The 27,610-nt window shown below is 37.7% G+C and overlaps 1 protein-coding gene across 6 annotated transcripts in view; it reads right to left on the bottom strand.

Moving 5' to 3' along the window:
* Positions 1-3,564: 3,564 nt before the first annotated feature.
* PPA2 (inorganic pyrophosphatase 2) overlaps positions 3,565-27,610 on the bottom strand; it is a 93,715-nt gene continuing 69,669 nt past the window's right edge. For 3 of the 6 annotated variants that reach the window (XM_070452258.1, XM_070452259.1, XM_070452262.1), the window contains 3 exons: positions 20,957-21,026; positions 7,037-7,073; positions 3,565-4,128 (listed from right to left, as the gene is read on the bottom strand). In XM_070452258.1, the coding sequence (XP_070308359.1) occupies positions 3,884-4,128; positions 7,037-7,073; positions 20,957-21,026 (352 nt within the window). In that variant the 3' untranslated portion in view covers positions 3,565-3,883. Of the gene's footprint in view, positions 4,129-5,563; positions 5,772-7,036; positions 9,440-18,348; positions 18,686-20,956; positions 21,027-27,610 lie in introns of those variants that run through there. The other 3 variants (XR_011482529.1, XM_070452260.1, XM_070452261.1) reach the window with 3 other exon arrangements.

Below are 27,610 nucleotides of genomic sequence, written 5' to 3'. Positions count from 1 at the left end.
ACACGAACTCCCGAGCCTCTCCACCGCCAGCACGATCTATTTTCAGCTTAGCAGTGGCGGCGACCCACTCCTGCGCTCAGGACTGTCCCACGGCTCCTCGCTCACAGCCCGAGGCCACGCCTGACGCTGGCCGACAAGGGCGTGCAAGGCCCTCCCCGCTGCCTCCCCCGTCACTCGGCGCTCACTCTCCCCTCCGGCCACGCAGCCTCCTCGCTGGCCCTCCAGGCTGGTCACGCGCCTACCTGAGGGCCTCTGTCCCGAGCGTTTCCTTAGCCTCGGTTCTGTTCCCCCAGAGACCCGCATGGGCCCATTTTGCTTCTCCACCTTCTTCCTGGCTGTCATCTTCCCAAGATGCCTGTCTTTGACCTCCTCGGTTCAAAACTCTAATTCACATTCCTATCCTTGAATAAAAGCTGGATTTCTGACTCTCCCTTTCCTCACTCTCTTCTATATACTATAGAAGTATTTACAATGTTTATGCTCTTTCTTCACACAAAATACAAGGTCCGCAAGAGCAGGGATTTTTGTCAGTTTTGCACTGATATATCCTAAAAACTCGGACTACTACATTGCACTTACACACAGTCAATAAATCACTGTTGAATGAGTGAAGTTTAAAATAGCAAAAAGGAGGAAGCATGTCTGAAAAACGGTTGGCTAATCAAAATTACAGTAATGGGAGGCATTCTGGACTGATGTCATTAAACCCCCAAATCTTTCTGCATTGATTGGACCCATTGAAACCAGGTACTTTAAGAAGAGGAAAGAGCCCTCCCTTTCTGTGTCAGGGATTCTGAACAGAGAAGGGGAAGCCCTGGCGGCTTCCCTCGCGGGGTCTGAGGACAGCTGGAAAAGGACTGACAGCTGCCCTGCGGGACCTGATGAGAGAGAGCTCAATAAATACTTTTTGACTGAAGGGAAGAACAGCTTATGCCTTCTGTCCCGGCTGCACTGGCCTCCTGGCTCCTTTTAAGGTAGGGAATAATCTGAGAAGTGGAGCTTGTTTCCAGCAAATAGGGCACATGTCAGCTTGGCCACAGGAACGCTGGCCTCTGGCTAACACGGGCTCGCGTGTTTCACAGAGCTCTCCCGACTTCTGCGGCCAGCGCTGTCTTCCCTGCTCCCATCAGAGTAGAGCCACCTCTGTTCTGACTCCTCCAGGCTGTAGCATCAGGAGCAGCCGCTTCACTCTCACTGTGTCTTAGGAAGACAGAAGCCAGGTGTGGGGCTGCGGACCAATCATTAGGGACTCTAGTAACTCCGGTAACTTATAAATCAGAAGTGATTCTCATCAGGTATACATTTTTCTGATTTGAAATGGAAACTATTTTCAAATATTTAACACTAATATTAAACATTACTATTTTTAGTATTTAATACTAAACTTTGTATAACTTTTATTCCCTTTCATTTTTTTCTAACAGGAGGTTGTGATAATATACATGAGTCCACTCTGAAGGCAGACACCTAGTTTTCTTTCTGCTCTTTTTTAGGGCAAAGATAACCTCAAACAGAACATTAACATGAAGAAATTCCCAGTATGATCTATCCCTGGGTTATCTAAACCAATGAGCTTAAAATTTTAGAAGACTGATGGGGGTGGGGTGAAACAAGGTTATGGCCTCAGCCCCAGAAATTCTGATTTAACAGATTTTAGGGGAAGTCAGAAATCTGTACTTTAAGAAGTATTCTAAGTGATTCCAGAGAAACTGTTTCACAGACCCCACTGGCAAACACCGATATACACCTTGGACAGAATATAGAAAGGAGGTTGAAAAGAACACACCTGACCCAAGAACTTAAAGATGTGACCCACTGTATAATAAGATAGCAACAGTGAGTAACAAAAATAAATCAGCAGTCACAAAAGACAGCTTCACCTATGACAAGGCAGTGATTTATTCTCAGAAGCAAATCATCAAACACTGCTGTTGGTGAGTAAACAAACTACTAAAAATGCATGTAGTCCTTGATGGAGAACTGGGTTTTATGAAATTCACTGTGTTTCTTCTGTAGAATAATGGAGCAATACTAAATGTATCATATATAAAATGATTCAGTCTATAAGTGAAAAAAAAAACTCAAAAAATTTCAGATATTTGCAATAATAGGTAGTTTGAGAAGAATAAATCTTGGACAGTTCATCCCTTGATTTTTTCATATCCATGGAACTGGCTGTGGATGTTACCTAAAATCCCACCCATGGGTCAGCTTTGGTTTCCTCATTTGTTTTAGGCACTTTTAAAAATGAATCATTCTTTTTCCACCCCTTCATATCCCCGCAGGAGTTTTCCTTTATAAGTATATAGTGTAAAATCTATTCAGGTTAAAGTTAGTTCCTTGAGAATGGGCTGGCAAAAACCAGATATGTCTGGAAGATATTCTGAAACAACATGAAACAGATGTTCACTGAAATGTAATTGTCACCGTAATGAGTATGCGGCAATGCAGATTCATGTAAGAAAAGCTAAAATTCAAAATGGTGTATTTAAGATCATAACTATGTAAAATCCTATACTGTGAAGACAATCGTGGTTGATTCTACTGTGGTGGGCAAGACTCCCTAACCAGGTAGCATCTAAGTCCCACGGACCACTAGGAGAAGGGGAGCTAAACACAAGGTGTGAGTCACTCTACAAGAGGCCCACCAGATACAGCGTCTTCTCCAACTCTCAGGAGGTTAACATGCCACATGTTACAAACCAATAATCTATCCTTTGATAATTTAGCTTATTCCTTAGCACAGACCCTCCTCACAGTTGAAAATCTGTATTTAACTTACAGTTCGCTCTCTGTATATAAGGTTCCTCCGTATCTGCAGTTCACACCCATGGATTAGACCAAGTATCAGAGCAGATCATGTAGTACTGTAGTATTTACTGCTTAAAAAGGTTGCATAAAACTGGATCCGCACAATTCAAACTCATGCTGTTCAAGGGACCGTGTCAATGGGTGTTCTCGCTAACTCTCTGTGTACTATTATTTCCTTAACTTAAATCAAGCTGTTATAACACACAAAATTAAAAACAAGAGATTCTCCCTTTACATTCTTTGATGTCCATCAGAGGTTTACACATTTCCAAAGACATCTCAAGCGACCTGTTTCACTTGGGCTAATCATTTAAACTCACCTGTAAAACAGGCATGCTCTGGGTTTTGCCCATATCACAAGGTGGCTGTATGTGCAAAGCAGCACGCACAGCAGGATGGAAAAGCTGTGGCATTCAGAGCCACGCAACCACGAGTTCTACTTCTGGCTCTGAAACTTACTAGCTGCGCAACCTCGGTCAAGCCATTAAACTTCTCGGAGCCGCAACATGAAGTGGACAATCTCTACCTTATAGGGTATATGCATGCACAACATACAACAGATGCTCAAGAAAAGCTAGCTATTATAATAGTGGTGCCATGTAAACCATAAAACATAATGCAGTGTAAATGCAATGTGTTCACAGTGATAATAGAAAGAGGAGAAAAATATAAAAACAGAACTGGCAAGAGAGGCACAGTACTGGGAGTGTGAAAAGTACAAGATGTGCTTGGAGAGGGGTAACATGACATAGCTGAAGGATAGCACTCCTGATTTTTATTCTCAAAAATGCGAAAAGCCGTAAAAGGCATTTGGAGCAAAGTCTAACAAGGCAGTATCTACACTTTAGGAAAATACTTTTTGGGAATGTGGAAGATGATATGGAGGAAGAAAAGCCAGAGGCATGACAACAACTTGGTTAGGAGACAAGAGGGCATGAAATTGGGCTGAACAAGGGGAACGAGGCAGAGCACTGGGTCTGGAGGTGAAGAGCTAGATGGTTGTAACAGTGCAAGTGAAATAAAGGGGTAACCGGTACGTTAAGGGTGTAAAGCAATAAAGAGGATAAAGAAATTAAGATGGCCTTCTTGAGTAAAAGAAAGGAGAAAAGGGAAAGCGTGAAGGTGTTAGCTGCTCAGCTGTGTCCGACTCTCTGTAACCCCATGCACTGTAGCCCGTTGGAACTCCTCTGTCCATGGAATTCTCCAGCCAAGAATACTGAAGTGTGTTGCCATTCCCTTTTCCAGGCGATCTTCCCAAACCAGGGATCAAACTCAGGTCTCCTGCAGTGCAGGCAGATTCTTTAGATTCTTCACCATCTGAGCCACCAGGGAAGAAAAGAGAAGGGAGATTCAACGTGGTTTCAAGGGCCTGAGCGGGTGACTGCTGCTAAGTCACTTCAGTCGTGTCCGACTCTGTGCCACCCCATAGATGTACCCCGTCCCTGGGATTCTCCAGACAAGAACACTGGAGTGGGTTGCCATTTCCTCCTCCAATGCATGAAAGTGAAAAGTGAAAAGTGAAAGTGAAGTCGCTCAGTCGTATCCAACTCTTAGCGACCCCATAGACCGCAGCCTACCAGGCTCCTCTGCCCATGGGATTTTCCAGGCAAGAGTACTGGAGTGGGGTGCCATTGCCTTCTCTGCAGTGGGTGACTAGGAGAATGTTAATTCAAGAACAAGGGAGGATGAGTTTAGTTTGGTACAAGAGGAATCAAAGGCATTTAAAAATATGTCCAGTAGACCCCAGGAGAAAGACCTGAGTTTCTTATGTAGACTTGGGAGTCATCGCCATAGAGATGAGAAGTAAATCTGATAGGGCTCAGTGAGAATCAGAGTTTAGAATCTATTAAATAATTATAGGAAAGAGTCTTAATAAAGGTAAACACATTTACACAGGACTAAAGAGGACAGAGGTTGGCTAAATAAGTCTCTACCAGCAATGGACTCAAAAAGACATAACAGTGTACAAAAATGAGAACCATAGTATCTACAAAAATCTTATTAGTTTACTACACTTATCCTTTTTACATTAACCCTTAAAAATAAAAGCTAATAAAACCATAGGGTTCCTTCATGCATATAAATTAGGACTGGTCAAAACTCAGTGCTTCTCTGTTTGTAATAGCTGGGACATGGAAGCAACACAGATGTCCACTGCAGACGAATGGATAAGGACATTATGGTACATATATACACAAGGGAATATTACTCAGCTATAAAAAAGAAGGCCTTTGAGTCAGTTCTAATGAGGTGGATGAAACTAGAGCCTATTATACAGAGTGAAGTATGTCAGAAAGAGAAACACCAATATGGAATTCAGAAAGATGGTAACAATGACCCTATATGCAAGACAGCAAAAAAGACACAGATGTAAAGAACAGACTATTGGACTATGTGGGAGAAGATGAAGGTGGGATGATATGAGAGAATAGCCTTGAAACATGTATATTACCATATGTAAAATAGATGACCAGTGCAAGTTCAGTGCATGAAGCAGGGCATTCAAAGCTGGTGCATTGGGACAACCCAGAGGGATGGGGTGGGGAGGAAGGTGGGAGGGGGGTTCAGGATGGGGGACACATGTACATACACCCAAGGCTGATTCACGTCAATGTATGGTAAAACCACCACAATATTGTACAGTAATTAGCCTCCAATTAAACTAATTTAAAAAAAACTCAGTGCCTCTAAACATCTGCCTATGAAATTCAACAAAATCTTTTCATATCAATAAATATTCAAAGGCAACTAATTCAAAAATGTCAATGTTTATTTACACATTGCATATTGCAAAAAGCTTGAAGGAAAAAAAAAAGAAGTTTCAATAGGAAGTTAATGAGCAAATTCTGCCTGTTTCTAGCACTTGGGGGAGATTGAATCTCGGCATTCTTAGAGACTGGAATCCTGATGGAAGACCTTCAGATGTTCTAATCACTGGCCAAGGAAGTGCCATACTTGATCTGCGTTTAAAATGGGGAAGCAGGGTGTTAGGGAAGGGGTGAAGAGGGAGGGAGGAGGGAAGAAAAGAGAAGACAAATTAAATTTAGACTTTCTAGAAGTATTTAGGCAGATAAAAACAACCAGAACTTAGGGTGACACATTTCTATACTTAAAGGCACTCACCTTTAAACTCTCATTCTAAGCTCTCTCATTTGGCTCAGGTCTGATATTCTAGAGGCTCCCACTTTAGTCCATGCATCTTGCTGGGTTCTTTAGCCTTTACTGATTAATACTGAAGCTCAGCATCTTAGCTGCGGCACAAAAGGTCTAGGCAAACCCTGTACTGTAAAATGTGACTGCCTGTCAAATAGCCCAGATGGGACAGTATCGCAAAGAAACAATCTGCTACTTCCCCCTATAAGGAACAGAGCTTGCCTCCCCATGAAATCATTGTCTATAGATTTGCTCCTTTCTAAACATCTTAGAACTTGGACTCACAGCAAATAGTTCTCATTTTTTCCTCCAAACTTGCAAGTTGAGTATTCTAATATATTAAAACAAAAAGACAAAAAGCCTTGCAATATTTTAAGAGCTAGATAACACATACATATTTTGAAGCTTTTACTACAGAACATTTTTGTTTCTCACAACAGCTTTAAATAATGGTAATTTAAAAATTCTGTTTTTAATTCTACTTTAAATTTTGATTTTAACATCTTCAGTTAAAATGAGTGGGGACTTCCCTGGTGGTTCAGTGGTTAAGTATTTGCCTTCCAGTGCAGGGGACACAGGTTCTACCCCTGGTGGGGCCCAGGGGAACTAAGATCCCACATGCTGCAGGGCAACCAAGCCCATGCGCTGCAATTAGACAGAAGCCCACGCACCACAACAAAAATCCCACGTGCTGCAACTAAGACCTGATGCAGCCAAATAAATAAGCAATAAGAATACAAAATGAGTGACTCATTAAAATAATGATAGATGATAAATAAAATCTCACCAATGCAGACATTAGAAGTCTTAAAATTTATCTGAACTAGCTGGAAACTTAGTACTTCACCAGCAAAGTCTGCACAAACTGTTTTCCAGACTAAAAGTAACAAACGTGTTCCTTATTTTCTGAAATTAGAAAACAACTGATTCCATCTGAAAGTTTTAGTGACTATTTTAGGATGTACTTTACTTAGTTTATATCATTTTTAATCTACTGCATTTTTTTGGACTCCAGTACTGTAAACAAATAAATTTACATATCTAGCTCCTTAAGAACCAACATATACCATACCTTCTTCATTACTTCCTTTATTCAATGAAAACGACACCTGAAAGAATAAGAACAGAGTCTGTTATAACAAATATTTAGATGTGGAAACTATACTCAGAATTTTTTTTTAAAAAAACCATAAAATTATAGAACAAAGTTTACACACAATGGTTCTCTAACCTGAAAAAAGTAAACACTCCTCTTTACCTTTTTATTGTTATTGCCCATTCTTTTAAATAAACAAACCATAGGCTTAAGAGTCAAATAAGATAAAAAGCATTCTTAAAACTATTTTCTCTCATTAACTACTGAGAATATGAAGAGACATTTTCTTTCAGTTCTTCCTTGGCTGGTTCTTTAGAATAAAAATCCAACACACACGTTCATAGACACACATGCACATGTGCAAAGAAGCACACACACTATTGAGCTGTCTCCTAGAGTATTTAAGTTAATTTTTCTATTTTGATAACTGTGCCAAGATTCTTAGAATAATCTGTGGTAGACAAGATTGAAAGAAAAGTTTTTCTGAGATATAAGATTTTTTCCTAATTATGAATACATTTAAAAGATTTTTTCTTTTTTTAACTTTATTGAGAGATCTATTACTCACAGAGGAGAATGCAGAAAGCTCCAAAATATTAGAATAAAATCTATGTAACCATCACCCAAGTCAAGAAATGGAACATGCCAGGCACTACCCCAATCATAAGCTCTTCTCCCTGAGGAATAACCACCACCCTGATTTTATAACACACTTTTCAGATTTCAAATGTAATCATCAAGTTATAATTCTCTCAATCTGCTCAGCCTCGGTAGGAAAGTGGCTGATATTTGAGGTCAGTGGCAAAAGGGACCATGTACCACATGCCTGAGTATTCAACCTAAAAAGCATTACAGAAAAGAAATGAACATGCTATTCTAACTAAAGCATTTATCATTAAATCTAAAAAATAATTCTAAGAACCTGTTATTTATCTACTCTTAAATTTCTTGGTTGGTAGGATATATTCAGAATGTATAAAGCCCTGTTTTGTAAAAGAAAAGGAACCATAACACTCAGAGATAATAACTATGAAAGTCTGGGAATAAAAGTTTTTTCACATTTTTCTATAATAATATTAATATATGCCAAAAGAGAGACCAACATTAATTGATTCTTAAACATAACACTTACAGAAAGTGGAAGAACAACAACAACAAAAAAAGCACAGAGCTACATTGTAAAGTGACCTAATCCCAACCCTCACTCCCAGGAGTCACCATCACTACATTTTCCTTGTAAGAAATAAAGGGAGGATTTTCAGTTACTTCCTTCTCCTAATTTCTCTATAGGGGATGAATGTGGGCACCCTCCACTCATTGAAGATAAATTGTCCAGGAAAATGAATTACTTTACGAGTAAGTGAGTGAAAGCTGCTCAGTCTTGTCCAACTCTTTGCGATCCCTCGGACTGACTATACAGTCCATGGAATTCTCTAGGGCAGAACACTGGATTGGGTCGCTTTTCCCTTCTCCAGGGGATCTTCCCAACCCAGGAACTGAACCCAAGTCTCCCGCATTGCAGGCAGATTCTTTATCAGCTGAGCCACAACATACACCCATTCTAAACATGCAGTCTCCTCTCCTTTCCTGCTCCAAAAATATTTCTCATGAATAATCATTTCTTTAATTTCTTTCAAACAAATCTAGTGTTTTCATTACCGAAATATTACCCTTTAATCAACCAAAGAAGGCTTGCTCTGGCCTCTGTCCGTATTCATGTGTAAACTTAATGCTAAATTAATATAACTTTAATACAGCTGCTTTGTACTCCTTCCGATAACCCCACCAGATCCCTGTGAAAGCATTTTCACCTGTAGGTTACATTTGTTCAAATTAATAAACAAACATGATACAACATAAAATCTTGCTTTACTACATGATATGAGGATTGATATTCTTTTACTTTATTATAAGGATTCAAAATGAAAGAGAAAAAAGTTTCTGAATGAAAATGATTTTTCATTCAAGTGCAGTAGGGTTTCAGCTGAATACATTACCTTGGGTATTCTCTCCTGGCATTATGTTTCCATGGTTCATAAAGCAGTTACTCTATATTCATGTTTTTCTTCTTACAGTTTTATTGAGATATAACTGACATACAGCATTTGTAAGTTTAAGGTGTACAGCACAGTGATTTAATTTACATCATGAAACGATTACCACAATATGTTTAGTGAACATCATTATCATATAGATACAAAATTAAATAAAAAATTTTTTCTGAGGATTTACTTTTTTTAAAGATTTTTTTTATACAGACCATTTTTACAGTCTTTATTGAATTTATTACAATATTGCTTCTATTTTATGGTCTTGTTTCCTTTGGCCATGAGGCATGCGGAATCTTAGCCCCCCAACCAGGGATCAAACCCATTCGCCCTGCAATGGAAGGAGAAGTCTTAACCACTGAATTACCAGGGGAGTTACAAGATTTACTCTCTTAACAACTTTCACACATAACATATAGCAGTATTAACTATATTTACCATGCTTTACATTATATCTCTAGTACTTACTTATAACTGGCGGTTTGTACCTTTTGCTGCCTTCATTTAATTCTTCATCCTCTCACTTTCCACCTCTGGCAACCACAAATCTGATCTCTTTTTCTATGAGTGTATGAATGACCTACCACACTATGTTAGTTCTTGGCACACAACTTAGTGATTTGGTATTTCTATACATTATAAAATGATCACCATAATTAATCTAGTTACCATCTGTCACCACACAAAGATATTACAATGATACTGACCATATTCCCCTTGTTGTACACTTCATCCCATGATTCACCTATTTGGTAACTGGAAGTATATTCACTTTATTTTCACAATTTCTTTTCTGATTTATGAATCAATAAAACATGACCAGTTCTTAGTTATCCATAAACAAGATGTAAGAGTATTTTAAGTTTGTCTAAGTTTAATAAATGTTCTCTTCCTTTCATGAATGTATACAATTGGCTAAAATATTTTACTTTCACCTTCTTTGTTCATCTTTGAGTGGTAATGCAGTGAAGCTTTTAAGCAAAAGCTTTTTAAGCTTTTAAGGAAAAAAAGGAAAACAAAGGAGATATAAGTTGACTAGCATTGGATCTGGATTTATCAAGAAAATACCTTATTTAAGGTTTTTTTAATAGTGCACTCCCACAAAGATGTTTATTTTCAGAATCACAAATAAGACAGGTCTGTATGGCATGAATAGTATAGTGTGACCTCATTAGAAAAATCACACCCACAGAAAGTTTCTACTCTAAGGGAAACACAGTCATCTTTGACAGAGACTTGAGAGTGAGTGCCCAAAGAGGGAAGGTCTCTTGAGGAGGCAGTCCAAGCAGTCCAGGTAAGAGGACCTCCCAGTCAGACTGACTTCAAAACTTAGTTCTGAGGTGCCTTGATTTCAACAACCAGACGCCAAGGATGGTCATCTTGTTCTGAGATGTGCAAGGAAACTGAGGCTGCCGTCCCAAGTAGCTCTAAGCAGAGACGAAGTGCATGCCCAAAGGAAATCATCTGAGAAGCATGCGGCTAAAAGTCCTGTCCAACAACCCTAATGAACTGCAACATCATTCTGCTGGTTATTACTTCTCATATTTGAAACTATTTAACAATATTCACTCACTGGTAATTTCCTATTAGGACACAGAACCCCAAAATACACACTTCTAAACTATCTGGTCTATCGATTATCTTTGTTGTGGGCCTCCAGAAAAATGTAAATATAACTTTGGTGTGAATTTTTTAAAAAAAGACTCCTACTCACATGAGACACTGTTGATGATGGATTTAGCTCTAAAGTCCTTCCTCTGGATTCATCTTTGACTTAGTATGTAAATACAAACATGCATTTATAAGACTGTTGGTAAACTTTAGTGATGAGAGACGGCTAGAGTGTATGTTGATGGCGTTAATTGCCACTGGAATTCCTTCTAAGGCCCTGGTCTCCTGAATGCACTGTTCTTTATAATTCAGCTAAGAAGTCTTGACATCAAATATAAAATGACCATCCAAAATTTCACACAGCACTGTGGCTATACTGATTTACTGAATAAATAAGATCTACCTAATGTAGTCAGAACAATACTTTTAATTAAACTTGAGATTCCCCTCACTTTCTTCCTTCAAAGCGCTGCTCTCCGTGCACCCACGCACCATCAGCACCGTCATCGCCTAGCCTGCTGTGCTCCAGGTTTGCACTCTGGAGACTGCTTGCAGTGGAAGTCTGCTCAGGCGAAGGCGAAACAAGTCAGACTGAGACAGCCAAGACTTCCCTGGGAGGCCTTCTTTCCTCCCAGTGTTAGAAGTCTTTCCCCTTTTGGGAAGTTTTCCATCACTACTGTGATCTAAAGGTGCACAGTATCACAGGACTGGGTCCCTGCAACTAAGCAGGAGCGTGGTTACTTATTCTCCTTGGCCTCAATTCCAGATTCTAACAGCTTTAAATCTCTGTGGCTACTGGGCTGTGCAGGGTCTGAGGCTAGGCTAGGGTTCCACTGCAATGAGTCTGGTTCTCTCTCAGTCCGGTGTGCACCGAGATTGTGTGCAGAATCTCACAAAGTTCAAACTTTGTGTTTTTTTTTCCTTCCAGTAAAATAACTATAATCAGTGCATACTAAGTTCTTACCAAATAACCTAATTCAAATTTCTCCCAACTTTGCATGCTGCCCAGAGGGTGTCCACTTCCAGAGAGAACAGAATACAAGGAAAGTACTTGAACAGAAAGAAGTGTGGGGGAGAACTTTAGGGCAAAAAATTCCCAGACAGGATAAATGGTTAAGTACCACAATGAGTTATTATGCTGTGGACACTGACTCACTCTTTCTCCTAATCCCTTCTGCTTAAGTCTCTGAAAAAGGACTACTTTTCATAGAGTGATGTAGACTAGGTTGACTTTGCCATGCCCATGCATTAATGGAACGGGACACTTCATGAAGAAGTGCTCTCTTCATCACTGGAAGTAGTCAAGAGGCTGGAATACTCAAAAAATATTCAAGAAGGGGTTTCTCTCTGTGGTCAAATTAGTTTGACAATACTATTAATACAATAGAGACAATAAAACCCAATATTTAATTAATACTTTCTAGCTGCTCTCCATTTTACCTGGACTACCTCATTCAGTTCACAACAGCCCTCAGCACAAGGAAGATACTCTTATTAGCTCCTTATTTTATAAATAAGGAAACCAAGGCATAATTAAGTTAAACAATTTGCTTCCAACTATGAGTAAGAGCTGGGATTTGGATACAGACAGTCTGATTCCAGAAAAAAAAATTTTTTTTCCTTTAAGTTTTACTGAACCAAAACTGACATGGGATAAACTGCACACACTTATAGTGTACAGTTTGATAAGTTTTGACATACACAGACACACACATACTCATGAAACCATTAACACTATTAAGATAATAATCATAGTCACTATCAATCCTAAGTTCCTTCCATTGCTGTGATTGTAATCCTTCCAACCAATCTCCTGTTCTGTGTAAGTAAGTATACATTAGTGTCTGTATAGTCTAAAATTATAAATGGTATAATACATGTATATCTGCCTTTTTCTATTCCATATAATTTTTTTTAAAATTTAGCCATGTCATAGCATGTATCAATAATTCATTTCTTTTTATGGCTGAGCATTTCCTCACACAAATATACCACAATTTATTTCTATTGACAGAAATATGGTTTGTTTCCAATTTTTGTCTATTACAAATAAAGCCACCATAAATAAGTCTCTGTATGAACAAAGACTTCCATTTCTATTGGGGAGATATCTAATTAAGAGTGAAGTGGCTAGATCATATGGTAGGTATATGTTTAACTTTCTAAGAAAATGCCAAACTGTTTCCCAAAGTAGTTTTACCATTTGCATTCCAACAAGCAGGGTGTGGGAGCTCCAGTTTGGTTTTCAATTTGCAGATACACATCCTCCTAATGACTGGTAAAGTTGAGCATCATCTCCTGTTTTCAGTACATCTTCTTTGGCAAAGTAACCATTCAAATGTTTTGCAATTTTTGTGGTGGGAGGGTCATGTTTTGTTTTCTTATTATTCAATTATGAGAATTCTTTAAGTTCTAGATACAAGTCCTTTTATCAGGTATACAATTTTCAAATATTTTCTTGCAGCATGTAGCTTATTTTCATTCTCCTAAGACTGTCATTTACAGAACAAAAATTAATTTTGATGAAGTTCAACTTAACATTTAAACAAAACAGATTGTACTTGGACTGCAAGGAGATCCAACCAGTCCATCCTAAAGGAGCTCAGTCCTGGGTGTTCACTGGAAGGACTGATGCTGAAGCTGAAACTCCAATACTTTGGCCACCTCATGCGAAGAGCTGACTCATTTGAAAAGACCCTGATACTGGGAAAGATTGAGGGCAGGAGGAGAAGGAGACGACAGAGGATGAGATGGTTGGATGGCATCACTAACTCAATGGACATGGGTTTGGGTGGACTCCGGGAGTTGGCGATGGACAGGGAGGCCTGGCGTGCTGCAGTTCATGGGGTTGCAAAGAGTCGGACACGACTGAGTGACTAAACTGAACTGAACTTAGTGTTATATCTAAGAAATTTTGCCTAACTAATACAAGGTCAAAATTGGTTTAGTTTTCTGTTTTAAATTTTGTCCTAGGATACACTTTAGAGAATTATAAAACATAGTGCAAGGTATGGATTAAAGTAGGTTTTTTCCCCATATGGAATAATCAACTATTCACGAACCATTTGTTGAAAAGATTATTACTTCAAAAATCAGTTGTCTACATATATGTAGGTCTATCTGTGGATTTGTTTTCACTGATCTCTAGTTTTACACCATTACTACACTCTTTTCATTACTGTGGCTGTGTAAAATGACTGTAAGTCAGGTAGAATTAGTTTTTTAACCTTGTTCTTCACAAAGTTGTTGTGTCTAATTCTAGGTCCTTAGTATTTACATACATGAGTTTGCTGATTTCTACAAAAAAGTGTATTGAAATTTGATTGATACTGCATTAAACCTGCAGATCAATTAGAGAATTGACATCATAACAATATTGAATCTTCCAAGTCATGAACATGAAATATTTTCCCATTTATTTAGTTCTACATCTATGGGCTATATGTGATAGTTTTCAGGGTTCAGGATCTTCACATAATTTTTTTCCAGATTTATTCTGATTTATTTTATTTTTGATTTATTTTATTTATTCTGATTTATTTTGAAGCCATTATAAATAATGTATTTATTTTTATTTCTAATTTTTGTTGCTAATACATAAAAACACAACTGTTTACTGTGTACTGAGCCTGTATCCTGCAACCTTGCTAAAATCACTTATTACAATAGCTTTTAGGTTCATTTTATTGAATATTCAATATAGACATTCATGCCATCTCCCTTTACAACCTGGATGCCTTTCCTTCTTTTTTAATGCCTCATAGTACTGGCTAGAACCTTTGGTAAATGCTGAATAAAAGTAGCAGGAGTCAAGGCCCAGAGTTGTGTTTACAGAAAGATATTTTAAGTACAGATTTAATTTGTTTATACCTATTTCTTCTTCAGTGAGCTTTGGTATTTTATGTATTTCAAGGAATCTGTCCAGTTTCATCCAAATTCTGAAATTAACTGATGCAAAGTTTTCACAATATTTCTCTACTGTTCTCCCATTATCTCCCAAATCAGTAGTGATGTCACTTGTCTCATTCCTGACATTAAAGATTTGCCTTCTCTTTTCTTTCCTGATCATTCTGGCTAAAGGTTTATCAATTTTTCTGGTCTTCACAAAGAATAAAGCTTTGGTTTCATTAATTTTATTTTTTTTTCCTGGGCATTCAAATTCTGTTAATTATGAAATACTACAAAAACACTGAAAATGTAAAGACCATTATAACAAATATCTATTCTCTGGATTTTTTTTTTAGAGTTAACATTTTGTTATTTCAGAAACTTAATAACTGAAGTCTCTTTTTCTCCCTATTCATCAAAAATAAAAACCTTATTTATTTTTATTCTGTCTCAGAAGTAAATTCTCCTAACCACTAGAGAAACACTGGCTGAAACCAGTGTTTATTGTTCTTATTTATGTTTCAAAAATGTGAAAAACATGTCTGTTTATATTCACTAAAAATCTATGGTGCTACTTGGAGTGTTTTAAAATGTACTTCAACAATGCACACGATGTTGCAAACATTTTTTTCACCCAACATTGCACTTTCAGATTTTATCCATGTAGAGTTATATAGTTTCAATTCACATATTTTACCTATGGTCTAGTATTCCACTGTATAAGTATACTACAGTTTATTTACCCAGTGTTCTATTGACAGACATTTGTTCAGGTTCCAACTTGCCCATGTCTTTTATAAAAAGACAGGTATTAGTGTTTCTATAGAATGTATACCTAGAAAGGTAACTTCAGAGTAGTGGGTTATAAGCACCTTCAACCATACTAGAAATTACTTAACTGCTTTTCAAGGTAGTTATATTAATTTATACTCCCCCAAGCACATCAACTAGCACGAGAGGTCTCCTTTCCACATGTTTTAAAATGATAAATGCTGGCCAATCTGATAACCATGAAATTGCACTGTGTCTTAAGTTTGATTTCAGTGATCACTGCAGTAATACAGCAAATTTTCACATGTTTTCTGATAATGTAAATACCCTCTCTCGTGAGTTGCCCATTCAAACTGCTTGCCCATTTTCTCCCCCTACTGGGTTATTATCTTCCTGTTGATTTGAATAAACTGTTAATCCTTTTGTCACTTCATACAAAGATCTCCCAATCGGTGGCATATCTTTTAACTTATTCTGTAGTATCTTTAATTGTTTACAGATTAAAAAAACTTTATCAGTCTTCTTTAGGTTATCCCTGGCCCTTTAAAATTCCATATAAACTTTAGGATTATCTTACCAAGTTTAGTGAAAATCCTATTGGAATTCTTATAAAAACAGGTTGACTTCTTTAATTAACATGGGAGATACTGTCATTTTCATAACTAAGTATTCTCTTGAACTGTTGATAAGTCTATTTGGGTTGTCTGTTCTTGATTTAACATTGCTATTTATATTTTAAACAAGACTGGCAATTCATCTATGTTTAGAAAGGTATTGCCAAAAGCAACCTAGAGTATTCCTTTCTGATTACCTATATACCTCCTATGTCCGTAATGTCTTCGCTTTAACTTTGGATATTGTTATTTATGTCTTCTCTCTTACGATCCTTCCTGTAACGGTGGTTTAGTCGCTAAGTTGTGTTGACTCTTGTGACCCAGTGGACTGCGGTCCCCCAGGCTCTGGAGCTCTGTCAGGCTCTTCTGTCCGTGAGATTCTCCAGGTAAGAATATTGGAATGGGTTGCCGTTTTCTTCTCCGGGGGATCTTCCCAACCCAGCGGTTGAACTTGGTCTCCTGCACTGCAGGCAGACTCCTGACCGACGGAGCTACCAGGGAATTAAGTCTGTCCATACTGTCAGCTCTATGTGAAGAAAACCCAGCTTCTGTTTTAACAGATTCTTTCTGTATCTCCTTGTTTTCTATGTCATTAAATATTTGCTCTACCCTATATAATTTTTTTCCCATAATGTGAAAAGACAGGGAAAAAACAGAAATTGTTGAGTTGAACATTTAGTCTCTCAACTTTCTTTCTTCATTGCTGCTGTATATTTAGTTTCTCTCAAAAACTGTTTTTGCAGCATCATGCAAGTTTTGACACAGAGTGATTTGGTTATTCTTTTTAAATATTGTATGATTTGTTACAATTCATTTTTTTGGCACAACATATAGTAGTGTTTTTAGTTTCCAAACAACAAGGATTTGGGATTTTTTCCTTTAATATTTTTTAACTGACTGGTAACTTTGTCATACTACTGATAGAGAACGTGGTCTGCATTACCTCAACTCCTTGGCAGTTTTTTTCCAACTCTCTTTGTGGCCTAACATATACTTAATATCTGCAAGTGTCCACATTTCTAAAAAAAACAATGTATTCTCTAATTCTGTATGTCTATTAGACAAAACTTATAAATACTGTTCCTATCTTCTCAACATACTTTCCAAATACTTTAAATATAGTAAAGGACCCTAAAAGTAGCATCTTAGATCCCAGCCATCAAATCAACTGTCTTTCAATATTAATATTAGATCTGAAAGGAAAACTAAATCTGTATGCACAAATGCACACTCATGTGTGTACATGCATACACAAAGATACATTCTTTCTTCCCTATAAAGGCTCTGAACCTTGTTCCCTGAAATAAAGCTCCAATTTCTAGTCACATAGTATTTAAAAATTGGGAAAGAGTTCTACACTTTTGCCTATAAAAAAAAAGTGACACTATCCAAAAAAATATATAATTGGGTGGTTCAGTTGGTAGCCAGTGGTCACACACAGTACCCTGGACACACAGTAACAATCTGTCTCTGTGGATACCAAGTGTGTTCAGGTCTAGGTAACAAACCTTGTTTTGGGCACAGCCATGCCTTACATGACTGTATATAATTCAAGCATCTATACTTATAAACAAAATTCACTAACCTTCCTGACCACTTCAACTCTCCTTATCGTCCTTAGATCAACTATCTTCCTTAAGATCTCTAACCTAAGTATCACAAATTACTTCTGTAGATATTTTCTGTTTTGTTTCTAAGATGCTTCCAAATTATAGTCATCATGTTGTCGGCTTTTATTTTTCTTGGTTATGGTAACACTATTTTTCCTAATTGATCTGTACATATTTTTGGGTGACTACTTAATGATTTTAGGGGGGGGTCTCAATGCTACTACACTTAACTATGTTTTGATCAATATATGTTCAAAAGTATATGCTTTCTGTAACAGTTCTATTAATCACTCAAAAGCTTAGTCCATTTCTTTTCTTTCGGTGCTTTAAGAGTATCTGTTCATCAAAGCCATTACTTTATCCTAAAATCTCACCTAATCAATAAACATGACTGAGCACACACACAGATACATCTAGAAAGTGAAAACTTATTGCTATCTGGCTTCGTTTTAACTATTACTTCAGACTCATTTAACATCTACACATCTATCTTAAGATAATATTACCTAAGTTAATTAACTTGTAAGAATGAGTTCTCTTATTCTAAGCCCATTAATAAACCTTGGGATTATAGTTTGTTTCCATATAGGCCCAGGATTGATGTGGTCTGAATATGATCAAATTTGATGGATGACTGTGATGTTTTAAGTTATTCTGAGCAAGCAAAGGACAAACAAAAGTCAACAGTACTTTGAAGTCATTGCAACATTCAGTATATAGCAATAGAGAGATATGGGAATCTATACCTAAGCAATGCTGATTCAAACCACTCAATGTGGTTTTGAAGATATAAAGTGAAAGTCGCTTAGTCATGTCCAACTCTTTGCGACTCCATGGACTGTCCATGGAATTCTCCAGGCCAGAATACTGGAGCAGATAGCCATTCCCTTCTCCAGAGGATCTTCCCAACCCAGGGATCGAACCCAGGTCTCCCGCATTGAAGGTGGATTCTTTACCAGCTGAGCCACCATGGAAGCCCAAGAAAACTGGAGTGGGTAGCCTATCCCTTTTCCAGGGGATCTTTCCAACCCAGGAATCAAACCGGGGTCTCCTGCATTGCAGGCGGATTCTTTACCAGCTGAGCTACCAGGGAAGAGAGAAAATGCCAAGTCAAAAAATGATCTGACTACAAAATTTTCATTTCATTATCACAAGCTGATAAAATCCTCATGACTAAGTGTTACCTAACCTGAACTCCAAAATCACTAATGAGGCTGATAAAAGAGCAATTCTTTGACTTACAAATTTTTAGTGGTGAAATCCCATATACAGTAAGTTCCACTAGAGCTGATGAAGGACTACTTTCTCTGCATTTTTATTTTCTACTACAGCTTTCTCAGTGAAAAATCAGCATAGCACCTTCTTCATCATTATGAAACAGAGCAAAGCTACCAAACCATATAATTAAATCTGGATGTTAATGTTTCTGAATTCTAATCTTGTCCCCTAAATCTAAGTACCTAAATCATATCCACGTCCTCCAATTATTTTTTAAGAGGACTTTTCCTACTAATATGTTAGGAAATATTTTTTTTAAAGATGTAAGATAGAAGCTTTGATCTTGCAGCTAACTTTAAAACAAAAGTCTGTTATACCTATCATTTATAAATTCGAAACTAAAAAGGAAGTTTTTTTTTTTGGCTGCATGTGGGATCTTGTTCCCTAACCAGGGATCGAACTCTGGTCTCCTGCATTGGGAGTGTGGAGTCTTAGCCACTGGACCACCAGTGAAGTCCCATAAAGTGGAATGGTCTTAATCTGAGATTAATGGGAGACTACACGAATAAAGATAAAAAGATATTAACTTGTTTTCCTCTGTTTTTTTCTTAAAGAAAAATAAATGAGAACTAAGTTCAGAATGTAAGCGACACAAGATACAAAACTAAAAACGTGGAGAAAATAAACTGACATCGTAGTGAGCGTGATTATCAGGGCTCCCCTGCACCTTCCTTGCCTCCCTGGAGCCCATTCTTGCCAACACAGCCGGAGTGATCTTGTTAAAATCTAAGTCAGATCATATCATCACATCATACCTTTGCTCAAAACCTTTCAATGGTTCCATCTTATTCAGAATAAGAAATGAAATTCTTAAAATAGTCTTTACAGGGTGTTTTTCACAAGGTCTTTCATAATAATTTGCCTCCATTTTCAGCCCAGATCCAATCATTTTTTATCTCAGCTCCTCCTTTCTCCCCTAGACTCCCCTACTCCACCACTCACTGTGGCTTCTTGGGTATTTCGTGAACACATCAAGTACCCACTTGCCTCATGTCCTTCGGTCCGCAGTGTGAATGCTCTCTCTTAGGACAGTCACATGGCATAGTCCCTTACCGTCTACAAATCTAGATTCAGGTTAGTTCTCGGTTCACGCGGCTGTCCCCCACTGCTTCCTAGTCACTACAGTGCCCACCCCCCTGACTCCAGGCACTGTATCCCCTCTTCTCTGGCTCATTTTTCATCACTGCATTTATCGCATTCAGAAACACTTTATATTTCACTTGAGTATTTATTATCCGTCACTGCAACTAGAATGTCAGCTACCCAAGGACGGGTTTTTGTATCTTCTCTGTAATACTGCATCTCCAGTACTTAGAATCTAACCACACATAGCAGGCAGTAATTAAACAGCTTATTAATTAGTGAAAAACAATTCAAAGCAGCCATTTGAGTAAACATTTTTGTTGGTCCTAAAGTAAAGAGCTAAACTCACTAGTTTTCTGATAATTAAAGAAAAAAACCCCAGAAACCTTTAATTTATAAATGGGATTTCTAGCCTAAGATCACTCCTGAACACGCTTTACACAGCAATATTACTTGATCATCTGAATTTGAATTTTCTTATTTAGTGGTCTCCAGGTCAAGTATTACTTTACTAAATTCAATTGCCTCAAGGCAGCATTACTCACTAAGACCTGCAAAAATCTGAAGATATCCTCTTTAGAGAAGGAAAGTTTGTGAGGTAACCAAACTAAATGGAAAAAAAAAAAAGGAAAAGAAACTTATTTATTTTTTCTTGAGACAAAATGCACCTGTGCCAGCAGCCAGTCACAATTTAGACCCTGAGTGGTGGATAACTTGTGAGGACAGGTTAGTGCAGAGGAGTGCTAATGGATTTAAACAATAATAAACTGGTGAAAAATAGTACCATATGAAATCAGTTAAATGGTTAATGTACTTCAGAAAACAGAACAGTAAAAAGTTTTAAATCTAAATTCCTTGGATAAAAAATAACTTTAATGTTATTTTTTAATGTTATGCTCCCCAAAAGACATGATACATTTCACTGATAGATTTTTCAGAATTTCCATTAGACATTTATTAGAATAAAGGATGCTTTGGACATCTGTTGCTTACCGATTCAACTAATGATCTTGCTTCCTCTTGAGAGCAATGGAAAGGGCTATCACATACCTGCACATTTGTGCTGGAGAGGAAAAGAGAATATAACTGTTAAATGGGATAAAAAAGAGCAATTACCAAAAATAAAACCAACTCTCAAACACTTTACATTTAAGTGTATCAGTTCAGTTCAGTCGCTCAGTCGTGTCCGACTCTTTGCAACCCCATGAATGGCAGCACGCCAGGCCTCCCTGTCCATCATCAACTCCTGGAGTTTACTCAAACCCATGTCCATCGAGTCGGTGATGCCATCCAGCCATCTCATCCTCTGCCGTCCCCTTCTCCTCCTGCCCCCAATCCCTCCCAGCATCAGGGTCTTTTCCAATGAGTCAACTCTTCACATGAGGTGGCCAAAGTACTGGAGTTTCAACTTCAGCATCAGTCCTTCCAATGAACACCCAGCTCTGATCTCCTTCAGGATGGACTGGTTGGATCTCCTTGCAGTCCAAGGGACTCTCAGGAGTCTTCTCCAACACCATAGTTCAAAAGCATCAATTTTTCGGCGCTCAGCTTTCCTCACAGTCCAACTCTCACATCCATACATGACCACTGGAAAAACCATAGCCTTGACTAGACGGACCTTTGTTGGCAAAGTAATGTCTCTGCTTTTTAATATGCTATCTAGGTTGGTTATAACTTTCCTTCCAAGGAGTAAGTGTCTTTTAATTTCTTGGCTGCAATCACCATCTGCAGTGATTCTGGAGCCCCCCAAAATAAAGTCTGACACTATTTCCCCTGTTTCCCCATCTATTTCCCGTGAAGTGATGGGACCAGATGCCATGATCTTAGTTTTCTGAATGTTGAGCTTTAAGCCAACTTTTTCACTCTCCTCTTTCACTTTCATCAAGAGGCTCTTTAGTTCTTCTTCACTTTCTGCCATAAGGGTGGTGTCATCTGCATATCTGAGGTTATTGATATTTCTCCCGGCAATCTTGATTCCAGCTTGTGCTTCCTCCAGCCCAGCATTTCTCATGATGTACTCTGCATATAAGTTAAATAAGCAGGGTGACAATATACAGCCTTGACGTACTCCTTTTCCTATTTGGAACCAGTCTGTTGTTCCATGTCCAGTTCTAACTGTCGCTTCCTGACCTGCATACAGATTTCTCAAGAGGCAGGTCAGGTGGTCTTGTATTCCCATCTCTTTCAGAATTTTCCACAGTTTATTGTGATCCACACAGTCAAAGGCTTTGGCATAGTCAATAAAGCATAAATAGATGTTTTTCTGGAACTCTCTTGCTTTTTCGATGATCCAGCGGATATTGGCAATTTGATCTCTGGTTCCTCTGCCTTTTCAAAAACCAGCTTGAACATCTGGAAGTTCACGGTTCACGTATTTCAGAAGCCTGGCTTGGGGAATTTTGAGCATTACTTTACTAGCGTATTTACTTTACTAGCTTTACTAGTGTGTTTAAGTGTATGATCCCAGCCAATAGTTACAGTTTCCAGATCTCACTTGATAACGCACACTCTCTCTCTTTCCCCCCTAATCCAACCTCAAAAGGAGACAAGGGATCTTCTAATGTAGAATGCTACACCACTGTAGGAATGTGATCAAGATACCCTAAAAAAGGACAGGCATGAATATAAATTAGGACAAATGAGAGTCTTGTACATTCCTTCAGGCAAAGTTAGAGTGTTCCACAGCATTGCACTCTTCAAAACTTGAAAAAAAAATCAAATTATAGTATGCTAGTATACAAATTTAAATACTCTTCTGGAATATGTAAAAGGCTATTCCACTACCCTTCACCTTTTCTGAAGAAAATAAACACCAAATTTGACCCACAGACTGAGCATCATAAGGAAGAATTTTCCTCTAAGTGAGGAGATAAACACTGTAGAGTCTCAGACAGGTATAAAAGACTAAGCTCAGTGGTGAGAGGAAACCACATGAACACAAAGACTGAGTTTCTGTGCAAGTGAAGAAGTTCAGCAAGGCACAGACAGCAGCTGCTCCCACCATTAGCAAAGGTTCTGTAAGTCCAGAGCCTTCAAACACAACGGGGACCAGCCTACTCTCTCCACAAGTATGCCGCCCGCCACGTCTTTCTTACTTCCTAGATGAAAGCACAGGCATTACTCCCCTCAAACTTTGTAAGTCTGATTTTTAAAAATATTCCATCAAAGAAATCAGATTAAAGTGGATACAGAAAAAGGCAGTAGAGAAGGGAGTTAAAACCAAATTAATTTTTTCAAAATTGAAGAAATCAATGATTAGCAGATCCCTAAGGGAGATAATTAATAGATGAAACACAGACACACATGCATACACGTATTCACATACACATGCTCCCCAAGTGGATCTGAGGGATACACTCTATCAACTTTATTTTGGCAATGGCTTTATGAAATATTCTGGGACATATATATTCTGGGACATATATGATAAAAAGATCTGTCTAGCTATTTATCTGTTAAACTACATCTGTCTATAATCAGATACTGGGTACACAGTGATTATGAAAGTGGCAATTTTGCTTTTTACTCAGATTCAGTGTGGAACTTGTTTTCTTTCCTTGCATGAATGTTGATGTTTGATGAAAGCTGGTTTTATCATCTTTAAGACTAAACTACTCTCTTCTCCACAGTCCTTGTTTAAGTAAGCTAAATACTGAAAAAGGTAAGGTCTTATAAGTGAGATGTTTCTCTAAAGAAAATCTAAATTTAAAAGGAACAAGGCAAAAAAACCAGCCACTGTGAACTCTTAAGTGCTACTCCTCTGAAGAAAGCATGGTGTATAATAAATATGCTATACATAAGGTCTTATGTATATACACATGGCATCCAGTCCTATTCACTTCATGGCAAACAGAGGGGTAAAATGTGGAAACAGTGTCAGATTTCATTTTCTTGGGCTGCAAAATCAATGCAGACAGTGACTGCAGCCACTAAATTAAAAGATGCTTACTCCTTGGAAGAATAGCTATGACAAACCTAGACAGTATATTAAAAGCAGAGATATCACTTTGCTGACAAAGGTCTGTCTAGTCAAAGCTGTGGTTTTTCTAGTAGTCATGTGCAGGTGTGAGAAATGGACCATAAAGAAGGCTGATCACTAAAGAATCGATGCTTTTGAACTGCTGTGCTGGGGAAGACTCTTCAGAGTTCCTTAAACAGCAAGGAGATCAAATCAGTCAATTCTGAAGGAAGTCAATCCTGAATATTCATTGGAAAAACTGAAGCTGAAACTCCAATACTTTGGCCACCTGATGCCAACAGCTGATTCATTGGAAAAGACCCCGATGCTGGGAAAAATTGAGGGCAAGAGGAGAAGGAGGTGACAGAGGATGAGATGGCTGGATGGCATCACTGACTCAATGGACATGAGTCTGAGCAAATTCAGGGAGATAGTGAAGGACAGAGAAGCCTGGCATGCTGCAGTGCATGGGGTCGCAAAGAGTTGGGCACGACTGCAACTGAACTACAACAACACAAGGTTTTTAACATTATAATTACACCAAAGGGAAACATTCAGCGGGGATTCTGGGAAAATGATGATGAGAGAAAAGGGAGTCTTCTGTAAAAATGGTTGTCAGATAAAATACAGAAAACACAGTTAAGTCTGAAATTCAGATAAATGGCAAATTATTTTTTGTATAAATATGTCCCAAGTATTGCATGAGACATTTAAAGTCTGAAATTTAGATTTGAGTGGGTATCCTGTATTTTTATCTGTTAAATCTGATAACCTATTTCTAAAGTAAACTTCTATGTTAAAAAATATCCCCAATAAAATATCTCGACAAGTAACCAGCAAAACGTAGGAAAGTCAGGAGGCTTTGACATTTTCACCCTGGACAAATTATTAGCATGGCTGTTTAGGAATGAAATGAAGGTATGTACAAACGGACTTAGGAGATTCTTGCATGATATATAACATACAAAAGAGGAGAGATAAGAAGTAACAAAGCCCCTTGTTACTATTGCTGCAATAGTAACCACAACAACAACAATAATAATAGCATTTTATTGCCACAAATAGTGCCACCTTCCTCACTAACATCCTTCTAGTTAATGAAAAATATAACCTGGGTTGCAATATGCTTTCCTCAGGATTTACTTTGGATGTCTGAAGGTATGATAAAAGGCAAGTTATCAAGAAATATTATTTCTTCTGAACTGGCTCTTATATAAAAATAATTTACACTGATTCATATGTATTGATTGACTCAAAAAATTATTCTTATACCAAAGTGTTTAGGACATTTTTAAATGCTGGGGACATGACACTGAACCATGGAACCTGCCTGGACATCAAAAGATTCAGGGTTCTTTCTAGCTGCACCTCTGTCCTACAGGAGGAAAGGCAGGATAAGCCTGCCAGGAGGGATGACTAAACTATGGTGCGCACCATACATGGGTGAGGAAAGACGAGGGGGAGCTCCCTCGGCAGTCCCGTGGTGAAGCCTCCACGCTGCCTATGCACGGGCCACAGCTTTGACTGCTGGCTGAGAAAGTAAGATCCCACATGCTATGCAGTGCAGCCGAAAATCATCATCATCATCACAAGGAAGAATGTGCTGCTTTCCATTTAATAGTAAGACATTCAATAGTTTGCTCTAAATTTCTAATCACTGTATAGCCTTTGCTGACTACATCATTTGCTGACCAAAATAAGCAGACATACTAGAGCAAAAGATCAACACCAAAATTTCTATGCACAACAAAGCAAATTTACAAATAACAAAAAAATATTAACAGATACATAATAAGGAAAATTAGTGATTAAATAAAAAGAAAGAGAAAACTACCTGCAAATAATAAAAAATATCTAAAAGATGAAATTTACAGGACCAGCAATATGGAATTTTAATAAAGAGAAAATTATTTTCTTCAAGACAATCAAATCAGACAAAGGCCCACACTCATGCAAATCCCCAAGGACAGTGTCCAAGATTCAGACTGGTCAAGGCTCTTCTTTCTAAAGCAAAACAGTCAAGGACAAAGGAGAGAGAAAATTTAAGAGAGATAAGAATGACGATGATTTGGGACCATAACTTCCAGAGTTCATTGAAGAAAACTAGCATTGATGTAAATCTACATAAAGCTAAAAGAACTGGAGCTATATATGGACTAAATATATCTTTCTCTGGAAAGGTAGAAAGAAACAGCTTTAAGACTTAAATAATTTGGCACAATATACATATATGTGAAAAACATATATATATATATATATATGTTGAAAACTTCATATAAATATTTATATAATTTTTTTCATTCAGTAAGCATGTTCAAACTACCTGCTATGTGTCATGTCCTATCACTAGGGCTAAAGTATAAACTCAATTTAGAGCATAAGAGAAGTAATAAAACACTCCAAGTTCTACCTAGAGGTGTGGAAAGCAGTGATATGAGAACACAGGTGACGGTACAGTTAATTATGCCCCCCAAAAATAAAACGACTTTGCAGAAGTAACATCTAAACTGGTTTTTTTTTGACGACTGAGCAGGCATTCATGGAGGGAAGACAATGAAAGGGGAGAAAAAGAACATGAGGCTGGAAAAGTAGGTTTAGATACACTTTTAATACAGAGAAGAGTTGGATTAGATCCTATAATTGAAGACAGTCACAAGAAGATTTTAACCATAAAAATGACAATCACATCTGTATTTTTCAAAGATAAATCTAATGGTATGTCTTGTAAAGACTATGTTAAACAGAGTAGCTACAATATAAAACAATTAATGAGTAAAGAAATTTAAGCAGTTTTATAATTAGAAGGGTAGCCGAGAATCAGTCAAAACTTGAAAATTCTGTATCAGAATAATGATCAGTGACATAAAATAAACTGGTGAAATGAAGAGTAGAGTCCTGATTTCTTAAGAAGAAGGTAGATATATAAATCGTGATTAAAGAGAATCTGAGAAGAACTGAAAAGCAATAAAACCAAATGACAAAAAACTGTATTTTTCCTCCAGAGAATTTCAAGTTGCTTTCAGTAAAAACAGAAATAACTTAATTATCCCTGCTAAAAAAAAAATATGCAGCTTCCAGAGTAAACAGTAAGCAGTGAGGGAAAAGGATAAAAATAACAACAATAAAACTTATTGGAAAAAAAGAGAATTAAGTAACTTAGTAAATGCAGGGCTCCTAGAAACAGAAGAGTTACTACTGGACTTAGAACACAATATATATTTTTTGACTTTAAAATATTATCCAACAATCACTCCAATATGTATTTACTGAGTGGCTATTACATGTCAGGCATGTAGAATATAAATATGAATATTTATGAAGAATATAAAGATGAATACGGCATCTTTATTCATCTACATTTGAGGAAATTATACTCTAGAGGAGACAAATTCATAAAACAAGCAGTCAATTAATAAATGCAGTGGTAAGACTACACAGAGGGGCAAGGAATAGCACTTTAGCTAGGTATAATGGCACCTTAGTGAGCCCAAGGCTAGGATGAGGGAGTTTCCTAGAGAAAGCGAAGTCAAAACAAAGTCTTACCAGATGAGTAAGTCAGTTTAAGAAGTGAGAAGAAAATCATGGCAAAGGAGACAAAATGAGAAATGCCCCAGAGATCAATAAAAGCACGGTGTCTGTGAGGAGTGACAGGTGTTTCTAAGTTGCTGGAACATGAAAGGCAAGAAGTG

This window comes from Odocoileus virginianus, chromosome 21 (assembly GCF_023699985.2).
Source record: "Odocoileus virginianus isolate 20LAN1187 ecotype Illinois chromosome 21, Ovbor_1.2, whole genome shotgun sequence".
Lineage (NCBI taxonomy): Eukaryota > Metazoa > Chordata > Mammalia > Artiodactyla > Cervidae > Odocoileus > Odocoileus virginianus.
This window is presented reverse-complemented; position numbering and strand designations above follow the sequence as displayed.